The 12549-nt window shown below is 34.3% G+C and overlaps 1 protein-coding gene across 2 annotated transcripts in view; it reads right to left on the bottom strand.

The window, feature by feature from the left end:
* Nucleotides 1–2337: 2337 nt before the first annotated feature.
* Nucleotides 2338–12549, bottom strand: part of PPP2R5E (protein phosphatase 2 regulatory subunit B'epsilon) — an 81274-nt gene continuing 71062 nt past the window's right edge. Inside the window, exons 9-15 of one of the 2 annotated variants that reach the window (XM_063290437.1) lie at nt 9467–9520; nt 9301–9351; nt 8802–8921; nt 7992–8119; nt 7047–7148; nt 6162–6305; nt 2338–4595 (exon numbers count right to left, since the gene is read on the bottom strand). In XM_063290437.1, the coding sequence (XP_063146507.1) occupies nt 4496–4595; nt 6162–6305; nt 7047–7148; nt 7992–8119; nt 8802–8921; nt 9301–9351; nt 9467–9520 (699 nt within the window). In that variant the 3' untranslated portion in view covers nt 2338–4495. The remainder of the gene's footprint in view (nt 4596–6161; nt 6306–7046; nt 7149–7991; nt 8120–8801; nt 8922–9300; nt 9352–9466; nt 9521–12549) is intronic. The other variant, XM_063290438.1, reaches the window with a different exon arrangement.

The following is a 12549-nucleotide window of genomic DNA, read 5'->3' as shown; positions in this document are numbered from 1 at the left end:
TGAATTGCTTCTGTTAGGAATCCAACTATAAATGCTTTTTGCTTATTGGGGCTTTGTGTACCATGAATGAAGTTTTTTTTTTTTTAAAGCAAACAAGAGTTTTGAGCAACTGGCTGCACATTGTGCCTGGGGCCACAATACTGATTTTACTGGATTGAATGAACAGCTGGATTAGAGAAAGAAATGGAGAGATGGTGAAGAGATTGGAGAAGAGTATTATGTTCTATCTGCTAGTGGGAGATAATGGTGAATTTATCCCGGGGTCTGATAGAGCCCTTCCTTAGTTGGAGTTACTCCTTTACGCTTCATTTTGTTTAAATTAAATATTAAAAAATATTGAAGTGTGGGCAAGACTCTGATGGACCCCAAGAAAGGTATCTGTAAGTGTATTGGTGTACAAGAGTGCCACATTGGGGATTACAGGCCTAAAACATTTCATTAAGTTTAAAAGGTAAGTAACAATATATGCAATAAAATATTTGCCAACCTGTGATCATAAACCAAAATAGACATACCAGTATCTTGGTTCCTGAATATTTGAAAAAGATCAAAGTCAATTAATTTGGTTTTAATTTTCTGGGATTTTTCATTCTAGATTTCCTATCCCTAAGGACCATACAATTTATCTTTAGCTAGGATTGATTTAGATAACTTAACACCTGGGGGGAAAAGTTTACTTTAAAAAAGGAGCCAATTTTGCCCTTGACAATTTCAGAATTTCTTGTTTATAGAGTTATGCCTGATGGGCAAAGGCTCTGCCTCAAGTATCCATCATCAAGTGAGATTAGGCAAGCGGGTGGCTGTTAGAAAAAAGGCAGTTTTAGTAATGGACTCCAGCAATGCAATACACTCTCCAGAGCAGTTAGTTCCCCTGGCATCTTCAGCAACAAGCAAATACTTTTCAAATAAAGTCTTTTTAAAATATTATTATTTTAATTATTAGGTGCCCTGAACACTTGGTCCCTGATATTTGAATGGACAAATGCCTCTCATCTTAACCTTTTCTTGGCTATAATCTGAAACTCTTCCATGAACATTCCGGAGGTCTTCTTGATCCATCCGTCTGACTCATTGTCTTTCTCCCTTTCCCCAAACTTGCTAAGCATAGCCATTTTTTCTGGTCCATCATTTACTCATAACACACGACCAAAATATGTGACTTTCTGCTTGCTCATCATCCCCTCAACATTTGTTTTGTCCCAGACTGGTTCTTCAAGAAGTCCATATTACTATCAGTAATTAACTCCAAATTCATTATTTGAAGGTACCTTTTTTTCTCTTTTTCAGTGTGTATACTTTCCCAGTTGTACATTAAAACTATTATTTTAGTCTTGATAGAGAGATAAACTTTTCCCTCATGATCTTGTTTATTACTGCCTTCCTCATTATCTCCTCTTTAATTCTATATTTATCTTTCTTGAGCCTAAAAAGATGTTGCATTTATCACTTTTTGCAATTTGCTATAAAAGTGTTACATGTGTTCTACCTTTATGGCTGTAGCAGAGCTTAGACTTCTAGAACATTGATATAATTTTGTCATTTGGAATGGGTTACAGCCTAGTACATATATAGTACTGTCCTTTTGTAACACCATTGTCTGTCCATGTCTTCCTAGCCTTCATTTAATATTTTGCTCCTTATTTTACCAGAGTGAAAATGTACGGTTGGGATGAGCTTTTGTTTTGTGGGTAGCTTTTTACTCTCTCCACCAACGTGGCATCTACAAACCCAACGCCTGTGAATGAAATGTTATGGAATCAGGCTTGAGTAATCACAGCCATGTTTGTTCTTTACTCAGAGAAAGCCATTTAATACGCAGCTTCTCACATTACATGTTCATGTCTCTTCAGATATAAGCCTGACTGAAGAATCATACATTTTTTTTTGTCTCTAAAGGAAAAATGATCTGAAAATTGTCCCTAAGGTAACAGCCATACTGCTAAAAACAATTGGGAGTCATTAAGTCTATGAAACTATCTGTTTCAATTGGGAGTCATTAAGCCTATGAAACTATCAACTATCTGTTGCTCCTTTTTAAAAATAAATAATCCCTTAAGTCCTCCCCAACATTTAATATTAAAGATAATGAAGTATGAAAAAAATCACATACATAGCCCCATAAATGGCCTCAGTGGCAACTGGGGTTCTTCTAAGTTCTAGGCACGAGACATTTTTTTCTAATTTGCCAGTTGTTGCTTTGCTCTATCAAATAAAACATGGATTTTTAATTTTTTGCTATTTTAAAATATTTTAGTCAGAGAGATTAAGAGAAATAGGTTAAATCCAAAACCTACAATAAAAAAAAAAGACTGGTCAAAATCAAGAAGGTCTAAGGGATACGATTTGTTATAAATTTATTTCATCTTCAGAATTTCAGCTTGCACCTTTGCTCCAGCACTTTTTAAAATAGAACATTTCACCTATGGCAACATCTGCCAAGTTTACATTGAGTCCCAGTCAATGTTCTTAAAAGAGGCTTAGATTAATACCATTAAACCATGTTGTGTTCAGTGTTATATATGACTAGTTTAATTCTGAATCCCCCAACCCACCCTGATTTAGCAGTGTCAAGTTTTTACAAAGCTCTTCAGTTCACAACATCAGTATGAAAGACCCATATGTACAAACTGTGACCTGATAATCCCAAAATAGTAAGTCAAATAGGATGGGGGGGGGGGGGTTCTCTCCCAGTTGTCTTGGGGGCTGGGGCTGGGGCTGGGGCTGGGGGTAAAAACAATAAACCAACGAAGTCTACCAAATATTTAAATGGCAGGAAGAAAAATATATAAGCTTATAATTAATACATTTTTGCCAATGTCAACAAGTTGTAAATTCATGTTTGCAAATATCACAAAAGACTCATGAACAACAACTCAGTTTTATACTGTAATGCCAGATCAATGGTTTAGGATTATCAATCACTGTTGTCATATGCTGTCTATAACAGTTCAAAAGCATCCTGGAGAAAAATCCTGAAAAACACATACCTTACGGTATATAATAATGCACCTGCATTAGCTAAATATATACTGTACACAAGTCTTATCAGCATTTTATCTACCAAAGATGTGAGATTCCACTTTTAAATACAAAGCAGATAGCCAGTAATGTATACTTATAATACAGCCCTCTTTTTTCCTTTGTTTTCAAACCTTGAACAATTTGGTCACAATGCACCTTTGATATAAAATCACTTTAAATTTTATTATTAATACTCAGGACATTAGGATTACCAGAATTGGGCTATTCTTCTTTCAATAGCATCTTGAGAACCACTTTTGATAACAAATACAGTAACTGGGAATGGCATCCAACTTCAGGAAGCTGAAGCATGTTATCCATAATCCATTCCAGCTCAAAGCAAAAAAGATGTTACTGTGATGAGAAATAGCATTAGGGTGCAAACTCACCACTAAATCTTTCCTCCCCAAAGATTACATCTTTTTTTGTTCTTCTTTTTGGCTGGAATGTTTAATAAATATATATCTAGAAAGGGAAGGCAACAACTTCAAATAGTTCAAACTCTTAACTCATCCCCCACCATATTCGTTCCATCATGACCATCTTAGACCCATTTCATTGGTGTATTCTTTTTTTAATTATTTTCAAATGGCCTAAAGAAAAGTTATAGCAATACAATAATTTAGCCTCAGTATTACTAACACAAATCTGGTCATATGATCAATGGTGTACAACTAATACTGATCATATATTGAAGTCTGCGTTGTTGCCACTGCACACTTAGTTAAGGATTGGTGAGATGAGCTTTGATTCACTGTCAACTGATTCATTGACAAATTCAGAGCATACTTCCCAATCCTGATTATAACCACCTCATACTTACTTATAATGTTCACACTTGAAGGAGCACCAAAGCAATTCTGGTACTCAAAAGTTGCTTATACCAGGAAAAAAAAAACTTCTTAGCATTAAGGACCTCTATTTTTCACGGCCCTGTTCTGTATAAACATTCAACTCAAGAAGATGTGCAAAAAGGAGAAAAAAAACAAAGTCAAATTACATCATAGTTATCAGAGGAGAAAGATGTTACACAAACTCATAAGAAAATGACAATCTTTTTTTCTCTTTTACTATAAATACATTTAACAGTTTAGCAGAAACACAAGCTAAATTTAAGATTGTTCACATCTGAAGTTGTATCACTCTCTGCTAATGATAAATAAGGAACAGGTCCTGACAATGGAATTTGGACATAGCAATTTTCATCAACAGATCTTTTGAAGACTGGTTTAAAGAAGGGTTAAAACAATGATTTTTTTTAAAGTTCTGAAAAGTCCATCTGTTGTCCAAACTTTGGATTGAAGTCCTTATTTTTTTTTTTTACTTAGAGACAGATATATACAGTGCTGTTGTAATAATGAAACAAATGTGAAATCTACTGTAAAGTTGCACAATACAGAAAACTGTTGCTCCATCTTCTACTACATACATGTGTGACTCCACAGGTTAATTAATGCTGCTTTGTTTCTTTTTGTTAAGTTGGAATTATTCCATCACGTCTAAGACCTCTTTTCAGTTCCAAATCTTCCAGTTTCTTCCATAGTTCTTCACGTTCTTTCTCTTTTTTCTTCTCACTAGGAAAATTAAAAATAAAATTAATGGCAATATTTTTACACTTGAACCACTACAAAAACAAAACAGTACTAGAGGTAAATGATGCATTAACTATCCAGTATCTCTGGAAAATTCTAACACTGAACTTAAAAAGAGAAACTTCATAGTAATGTCATGGATTTAAACAACAATACAAGCACGTGGTGCCTTGTAATATCCAGTTATTTCAAGTCTGAAAGTTGCATCATCGGCAACTCTAGTCCCGTAACTTATCTGAATTTCTTAACTGTTAAATGAAAATGTGCTTTAGATAATAAAACAAAAATTGCTAAAAGTTAACAAAATAAAACCGTGTATCAAATATATACTGTGGTTTTTTGTTTCTTTTAAAAGGAGTTTGTAATAATTCCTGCATTTAAAGCCATAAAAAAACGTGTTCAGTGCATCTGTCCACTGAGAAGTCAACATCACACATAAAGTCTAGTATAAACCTGCATCAGATGGGTACATTTCTTGTCTAAGAATTATTGTTTTTGTTCTCTCCTTACTTATACATTTCTATGTTTCATTATTTATAAAAATATCTATTAGTAGTATTAATTTTCACACTGAATTATAATTGAATGGTGATCAAAATTTTTGAGCCCAACTTTTCACAAATCAGGAACTGCTATTTTAGATTTGTATTTCTCCAGTTTACAAGCTCTGTAACTACTCCATTCTCCATTTTCCAGAGTCCAACTAATTTACCATCTAATTCTCTATGTTTTTTGTAATGCCCTAGAATGACTAGATATATTACACAGCTAACACAAGTAGAAATTATAGTATTGTGCATTCATGAACAATCTGAAATCCTAGAACTCTTATTTTAATAAAAGCCAAACCAAAAACAAAAGGCCTTACTCTCTACTAAACTGTATCCTGTAGCTGATCAATGTTTTCTGTATTTGTAAGAATCATGTTACTATTAGTGCCTGGTTCTAACGAATACTGTAGCTGGATTGAAATGTTGGCTTTATTTTAAAAAAAAGAAAAGAACAAACAAACAAACAAACCATACAAGTGAAGAATCATTCTTAAGTTATAAAATAAATAATTTCTTGGATTCTTATATAAAAAAATCAAAGTTTTAAAATGCATTAAAGAAATAGAAAACTGGTAAAAGTTTATTTTGACAATCTATCAAATACAAGATTCCAGCAGAGATGCCAAAAACAAGATCAGTGCATGTTTAATATCCAAGGTTGTATAATTTCTCAATGAATATAAATCATGCTTACAAAAAGATTCATATTATGTCACATTAGCAGCATCCTTTTTATATGAGTTTTCCTAGAAATTCCCGAGCAATATATATTCTGTCTAGCTTAAAGAAAAAGTTAATAAGCAAGCACAATTTAGAGTCAATTGGTCTATACCAGGAGGCATAAAGTGTACATAAAACTAAGGACACTTAGGACCTGACCAATTACATTTCATATTTTTAAATTTTAAAAAAATATATAAGCAGTGAGCTATGAGAGCCTGGTGATCGAATTAAACAACTTTGTGGCCTCCAAAAATATGTGAGAGGCTATACTAACCTAACAAGGCTTGATGACATACAGTACCCTTCGCTTTGCTTGTGGGAACCCCAAGTCTCACAAAAGAAACGACTTTCACCAAGTCGCAAACTGCCCAGAGTTCCCGAAGTTTCCTCATTAGTTTCACCTGCTGCTTTGGATAAGCTGAAATTTCAGACAAAAGATGAACTATAATTGGAGAAGGATTATTAAGGAAAAGACAGAGAAACATTTTATCTAAGGTGCAACTAATGATTGTATGAATGGCACTTCTTCTAGATCCTGCAATGTCAAAGCCTTGGATGTATCAAGATAACAGAAGCAGAAAAGCAGGACTGAATATGTGTCACTTTGCTCAGAGATTTCAGTAAATGATCAGGTAGAGGTCATAAAGGGTTAGTGTCAAATGCTTTCTTACCCCACCAAAAGGTCTAGTATATTCTGAACACCATCTTCAAGCAAAGTGATGGTTAAATTGCTGTGGATTTTTTTTGTTTTGTTTTGTTTTTTTGGTAACTGTACAGTTTTATTAGACCAAAATTCTTGATACATGTAAGTCTTTAAGAACATAGAGCCAAAAGAAGTTCTGTGAGGAATGCAAGTTCACAAGCTACGCAATGGGTACTGTATCTCATAAAAGGGGGGAAAACAACCATCTATGTCTTGCAAGGGCCAGGCTAATGAGCATGCAGGGGAAAAAATGAGGCATTGCAATCAACTGTGTGTGAAAATTATGCAATTACTGCGAGGGAGGGAGGGAGGGAGGGAGGGAGGGAGGGAGGGAGGAAGGAAGGAAGGAAGGAAGGAAGGAAGGAAGGAAGGAAGGAAGGAAGGAAGGAAGGAAGGAAGGAAGGAACCAAAACTGCAGGTTTTATGCAAAGCTGACAAAAAGCTTTAAAAAGTTACCGCTGGCGATCTGACTTGTAAGTTGCTGTGAGCTCATCAAACATGGCACTATTCATTTCCATAAATGCCTTCAGCACATTGTATACTAATGCCACAATAGCCCTGTGAAATATGAAAGGAAGCTCATCAAACAGTTCAAAAAGGGCAGAAAAGTTTTTGTAGGAAGTTTGTTCTAAGCTCACATGTTTACAATATTCAAATTCCTTCCCCAAATCTATCAGAATTCCATCCTAACTAATTTTGTGATGACAGTTTGCAATCATGGCCCAATACTAGAAAAAGAAACTTAACCAGGCACAACTAAAATTAGACAAACAGAAAGAAGATAAAACTGTTACTGGAAGAAAGAAGAGCAAAAAAATATATTACATATAAAATTGAATTCTCCACATTACATTCTTTAAAAATGTGGAAGCTCAGAAAAATACTGTTCATTTTTATCATTAAAAAAAACACTGAGCTTATTGGGCACCTAAATACAGGTGGGCACTATTCTTAAGCTTTAGTTTCACATTCTTCTTCAAGGGTTTTCTTTCATAGAAACGTTTCTTATTCAGTTCCTCAAAGTTGTTTTTTACTGCAGACCACACTGAATAAAACAACACTTTGTTGAAGTATTGTTCTGAAGATTCTTGTAAAAATAAATCTAATCAAGTTTGATCCAAAAAATATTGATGCATTTTTAAGTAGCACAGGGACACTTTATTCTTTGTCAGATGGTTGAAAAAATATTATGGACTACATTTTCCTAGTTGGTGCTGCTATATAAAGTAATAAGTATAGTAAACTACTGATAACATTACCACCATTCAGCTCAAAGTAGTTCCCCATATAAATATGATTAATAAATAAATAAATAATCACAATACAAAAGACAGCCCTGAATTCAAAAGAACAAGCAAATGTACTGAAAAATAAGCAGCAATAGCAACCAGAACAACTTACGGATTCCAATGTTCTTTGGAAATCCTGTACAGACTAGAAAACATGATAGGAAGTATTACATTGGAATTCTCCTCTATCAAACTCATTATGTATTCATTATTCCAATAGTACAGTGCTCTTTCAGCCACCTTGAAAGAAAAAAATAGTATTATTTTCAAAACTGTTTATGTCTAATGCAAACAAAAGCAAATGAAAAACATGCCCAAGAAAGAAGAAATTAACAAAGGTAACACCCAACTGATAAAAGCAGAAATTTGCTCATGCATAGGGAAGTTTTCTTAGTTGTCTCCCCCAGGAATCTGATAAAGGAGTTTTCTCAACCCAGGCAGAGCATGCATGTATAGGTGCGCACATACTAGGCCATAAGTGTCTGCCCCTTCTGCTTGAATTGCAACACTCTGGCCACCATCTTGTCAGTTTTGACCCCACCCCTGCAGATACATTTCATTATGTTTTTCCAGCAAATACAACTACCAGTATTTTTCTTGAAGAAATAATAACTATTAAAATAATAGTAATAATAACAGCAGCAACACTACTATTGGAGTATAATAATATCACACAAAGCCATTTATATCAATTTGACTGAATTTGGCCAATCCACATCCACATAATTAATTTGTAATAATAGAAATGATAGAAATGAAGGTTTGGGTTTCTGAAGAAGAATTAGATCAAGTGAGGATGTCAATTCCAATTAGACTCCACATTAGCATGAGGCAATTTGAGCTGTTTCCCAAAATCCAGTCTGAACCTAATCTTGCAGACTTGACACGTTTATAATTAGCCTCGTCTAGTTGCAATACTGACCTGAAAATGAGGGCTAGAGACACATTTAGCTAATTGTTTAAACAAAGGTTCCTGAATTTTCACAAACTGTGAAGGTTCAATCACATCCAATATTTCTTCCAGCTCTCCAAGGAACATGACCTAAAATAAATTTTTAAAAAACTATTAAATACAAAGATGTTTTCCTTACAACCTGTCTATTAAGTTTCCAAGGAAGCATCAATTTAGCTGAATTTTATGAACAAAAGGAATGTTCATTTGCTAATACCAGCTGCAATAATCAGACTGTTTAAGAAAAAAATGCAAAAAACAGTATTTTCAATTGATAAACATCATGTGAAGCATGTTTCAATAAGCTTTATCATTATAAGACTGTATGGACAACCATGGCTTTATGTTCCCCTCAGGCATTATATTCTTCACTGTGTTATGAAATACAATTTATTTTTGTCCCAAAATCCCCGTTTTTCCTAAGTATTATATTTTAAATAGGAAAGCAATCTAAGCCCATCAAATATACCTCTTTTTGACTGCAAGTTTTCGGCCAGAATTTCATTAAACCTCTAATGACCTAAATTAAAGCAGAAAAAGTAAACAGACCAATTAGATATAGTAATATACCAGTCTGCAAAATTTTTATTCAAGATTTTAAAATGCTGATCTGTGCATATATATCTTATATTTACAGGTTCTGTGAGTGAAGGGTCTTTCTCTAGAAACTGCACGATGCAATACGCCAACTGCAGAAACAAAAGATAATACATGCATTAACATTTAACATTTAACTGAAAGGAAAAGAAATAAAAAATTGTTACAGTGACTAACTGTGATGTATAGTTTGAATTGTAACTACTGAGGAGAGACTGCCCATTGTATTTCCTGGCTCTTTCATTCTACTTTTTGCAACAGCGTCTTGCACCTTTCATCAACTGCAACTATAGTCTGGGGGATCCCTTTAAAACAGCGTAAGGAGTTATGCAGGGAGCTAATAGAAAAGGACAGATTGGGGATTCCCACCTTCCTATACTGCCTTGTCTGTAAATGGGCTGTATGGGATAGAGGTCGTATTTCACTACAAGTCATATTCTGCTGCAAGCAAGATGAAACACATTTGATCTAAATCACATTTCATAGTATACCAAAGCAACTACATAAATGTGAATTTAATAGCATTTACAATTCAGCACTGAATGGCTTGTCGTGAGGATGTCTTCCCTTTACATTTTTTTGGCAGCACTAAGCATCTTGTGAGTTCTTGTGAGATGAGCTAGTGGCTCTGTAGAAAATAGGTATATAAAAAGACTAACCTAGCAAGGCTACATCTGCATGAACATCAGAGGAAAAGTTTACCAAACAATACCTTCTATGATTCAGGAAAAGGTTAGATGTACATTATGGTAAGAATTATTGTCAGTTTAAGGAAAGAAGAATATTATACAACCTAAAGTACAGGAGCCAATTCAGAATTCATGCTGGATATTTCGAGTAATGTTATACAAACAGCCCTTGTGGTCACATCTGACACAGGTAGTCAATTTTACAACATCAGAAACAAGTTTTTGGCTCTATCCAATCTCCTTACTGGAGAGAAGGGGTTCTTTTTAAAACATAAGACACTCCTCTTATTTTCTACAGTTCCTCCCATTTCAGATAGATAATAATACAACTTCCAACTGATACAGAGTCCACTGAGAAGAAAATTAGGCACAGAAGGAAGAAGAAAAAAGAAGATGGAAAAGATATGATTATGACTGTTTGATCCACCCTAATCAACTGGGGGGGGGACACATCTAACTTCTGAATTTCCAACTTCTAAAGGAAGACGGCAGCAATAAACAAACAAACGAATTGCTGCTTGATTCAGAATCCAATCTATTTTTGATGACAGAACCCATTCTATTTTTGTTCTATTTTTGCTAATTCAGGAGTGGGAAACTTGTGACTCCAAAGCTACAAAAGGATTCAGTCTTTCTTTTGTAGCCTCAGAACATCTTCTAAACAAGCTACTGAATGTTGCTAATGTGACTGCTATAAATCAGTGATAGTTTTCCATGACTTTAAGGTAGGATACAGAAATGCATCAGAAGCCCTAAAATATGTTTAACTCTTAAAATATGTTTAACTCTTAAAAAACTAAAGGAGCCTACCCGTCCCCAAATTTCAATCATACGTGGCCTAAATCCATGCAACATCATTCATTGTGGCACAGCTAGGCAAGCATCATCCATCTTCCTGCCTGGTGTTTATCTCAACATTAAACAATGTTTAAAAAATTATTAGTAAGATCTAGCCAGACCACAAGCTATGCTGTACCGTGTTCTTAGCATTTATCAACGCAGGTGCAATCTCTGTCACAATTTCTAGTTCACTTTAGATGACCCTGAACCACATCAGTTTGCTTTCTATGAACTGAGTGCCAAGCACACAACACTAGGTTAAAAGATTAGCTTTAAATGTTGGAGAAACCCCCATTTTTAACCTAGGTTTTCTGAGTATTTTTTTTAATGCAACCGATTTGCTCTGGGAAATAGGCATTTGTGATTTCTTATGCTTGTTATATACTTTCCCAGAGGCTTTCAAAGACTTGGATGTAGGAAAACAATCAGCTAAAAGGTAAATTAAAGATACCTTCAAGTCAAGTTTGACTCCAAGTGGCTGCTCGAACATATCCATGCTGTTTTCTTAGCAACAATACTTAAGTAGTTTACCACTGCCTTTGCCCAGGATGATTTTTGACTTCCCAGTCTAGCTTCTAAATCCAGTATTCCCTCATGGCTTCCCATCCAAGAAGTAACCAGCCTCAACCCAGACCTGACAATGTATGCCAGGTAGTTGCTCCTGATGTTCTGTATTAGAGTTTTAAGCTATTTTTATTGTAAAATATATTATTAAAATTTGTTACTTCAATATTCCTTTTTTTCTTCATTTTTAAAGAAAAGGTTACAAGTATTAAAAAATAACATTTTAAAATGTTCCATGTGATCTTGAAAGTTTAAGAACTAATGCTCTAGGATACATAGGGGGCATTTTTTTAACATCAGGCTATGTTACCTTTTTTGGATTGAAGGCTGCACTTATCCTTTAAGTAATGTAATAGGAGGCTTACTCCAAACAGTAGTTGAGACCAAAATACAAAAATGGTTAAACCCAGGGCAAAAACTAAATTTAATTTGTTTAAACTTCATTTAAATAATTTAATTAATAAATATTAATTTAGCGTCTTCCCATACATTTTAAAAATGCCCCCCAGTCATACTAAAAATAAAAATGAATAGTAATTATTGAGGGATTCTACCAAGATATTGAAGTCTATGGATTGTACAGTATAGTTACACGCATGAAGTCAAAAAGTTTCAAATACCAATCATGACAAAGATTTTTATCTGAAAATGGGGCCAAGATCTTCTGCATAATGGGTGATAGTAAAATGGACTAGAGACTTCTTTCCATTAACTCACATCTTAGACCAGTTTTACACTCTGATTTACTATATAGCTAGGTTCACACAAAGCACTAACCTCTTTGGTTTTGGCTTGGCAAATTGTGAAAATCCAGTTACTGTGACTTACAAATAATGTTTTATGGCTTAGTGTTTTATAAGAATCCAGCCAAGTGTGGCTTATTTAATAAACCTAGTTTACAACAATCCATGGGTTAGTACAATTTGTGAACCCAGTCTATGCCTCATTATGTACGGTAGTAGATAAATTTTTAACTTAGTGATGTTGTCTATTCAGTATAGAGTAGAATGTGGCACAGTCCTTACAAA

This window comes from Candoia aspera, chromosome 1 (genome assembly GCF_035149785.1).
Source record: "Candoia aspera isolate rCanAsp1 chromosome 1, rCanAsp1.hap2, whole genome shotgun sequence".
NCBI classification, from domain to species: Eukaryota; Metazoa; Chordata; class Lepidosauria; order Squamata; family Boidae; genus Candoia; species Candoia aspera.
This window is presented reverse-complemented; position numbering and strand designations above follow the sequence as displayed.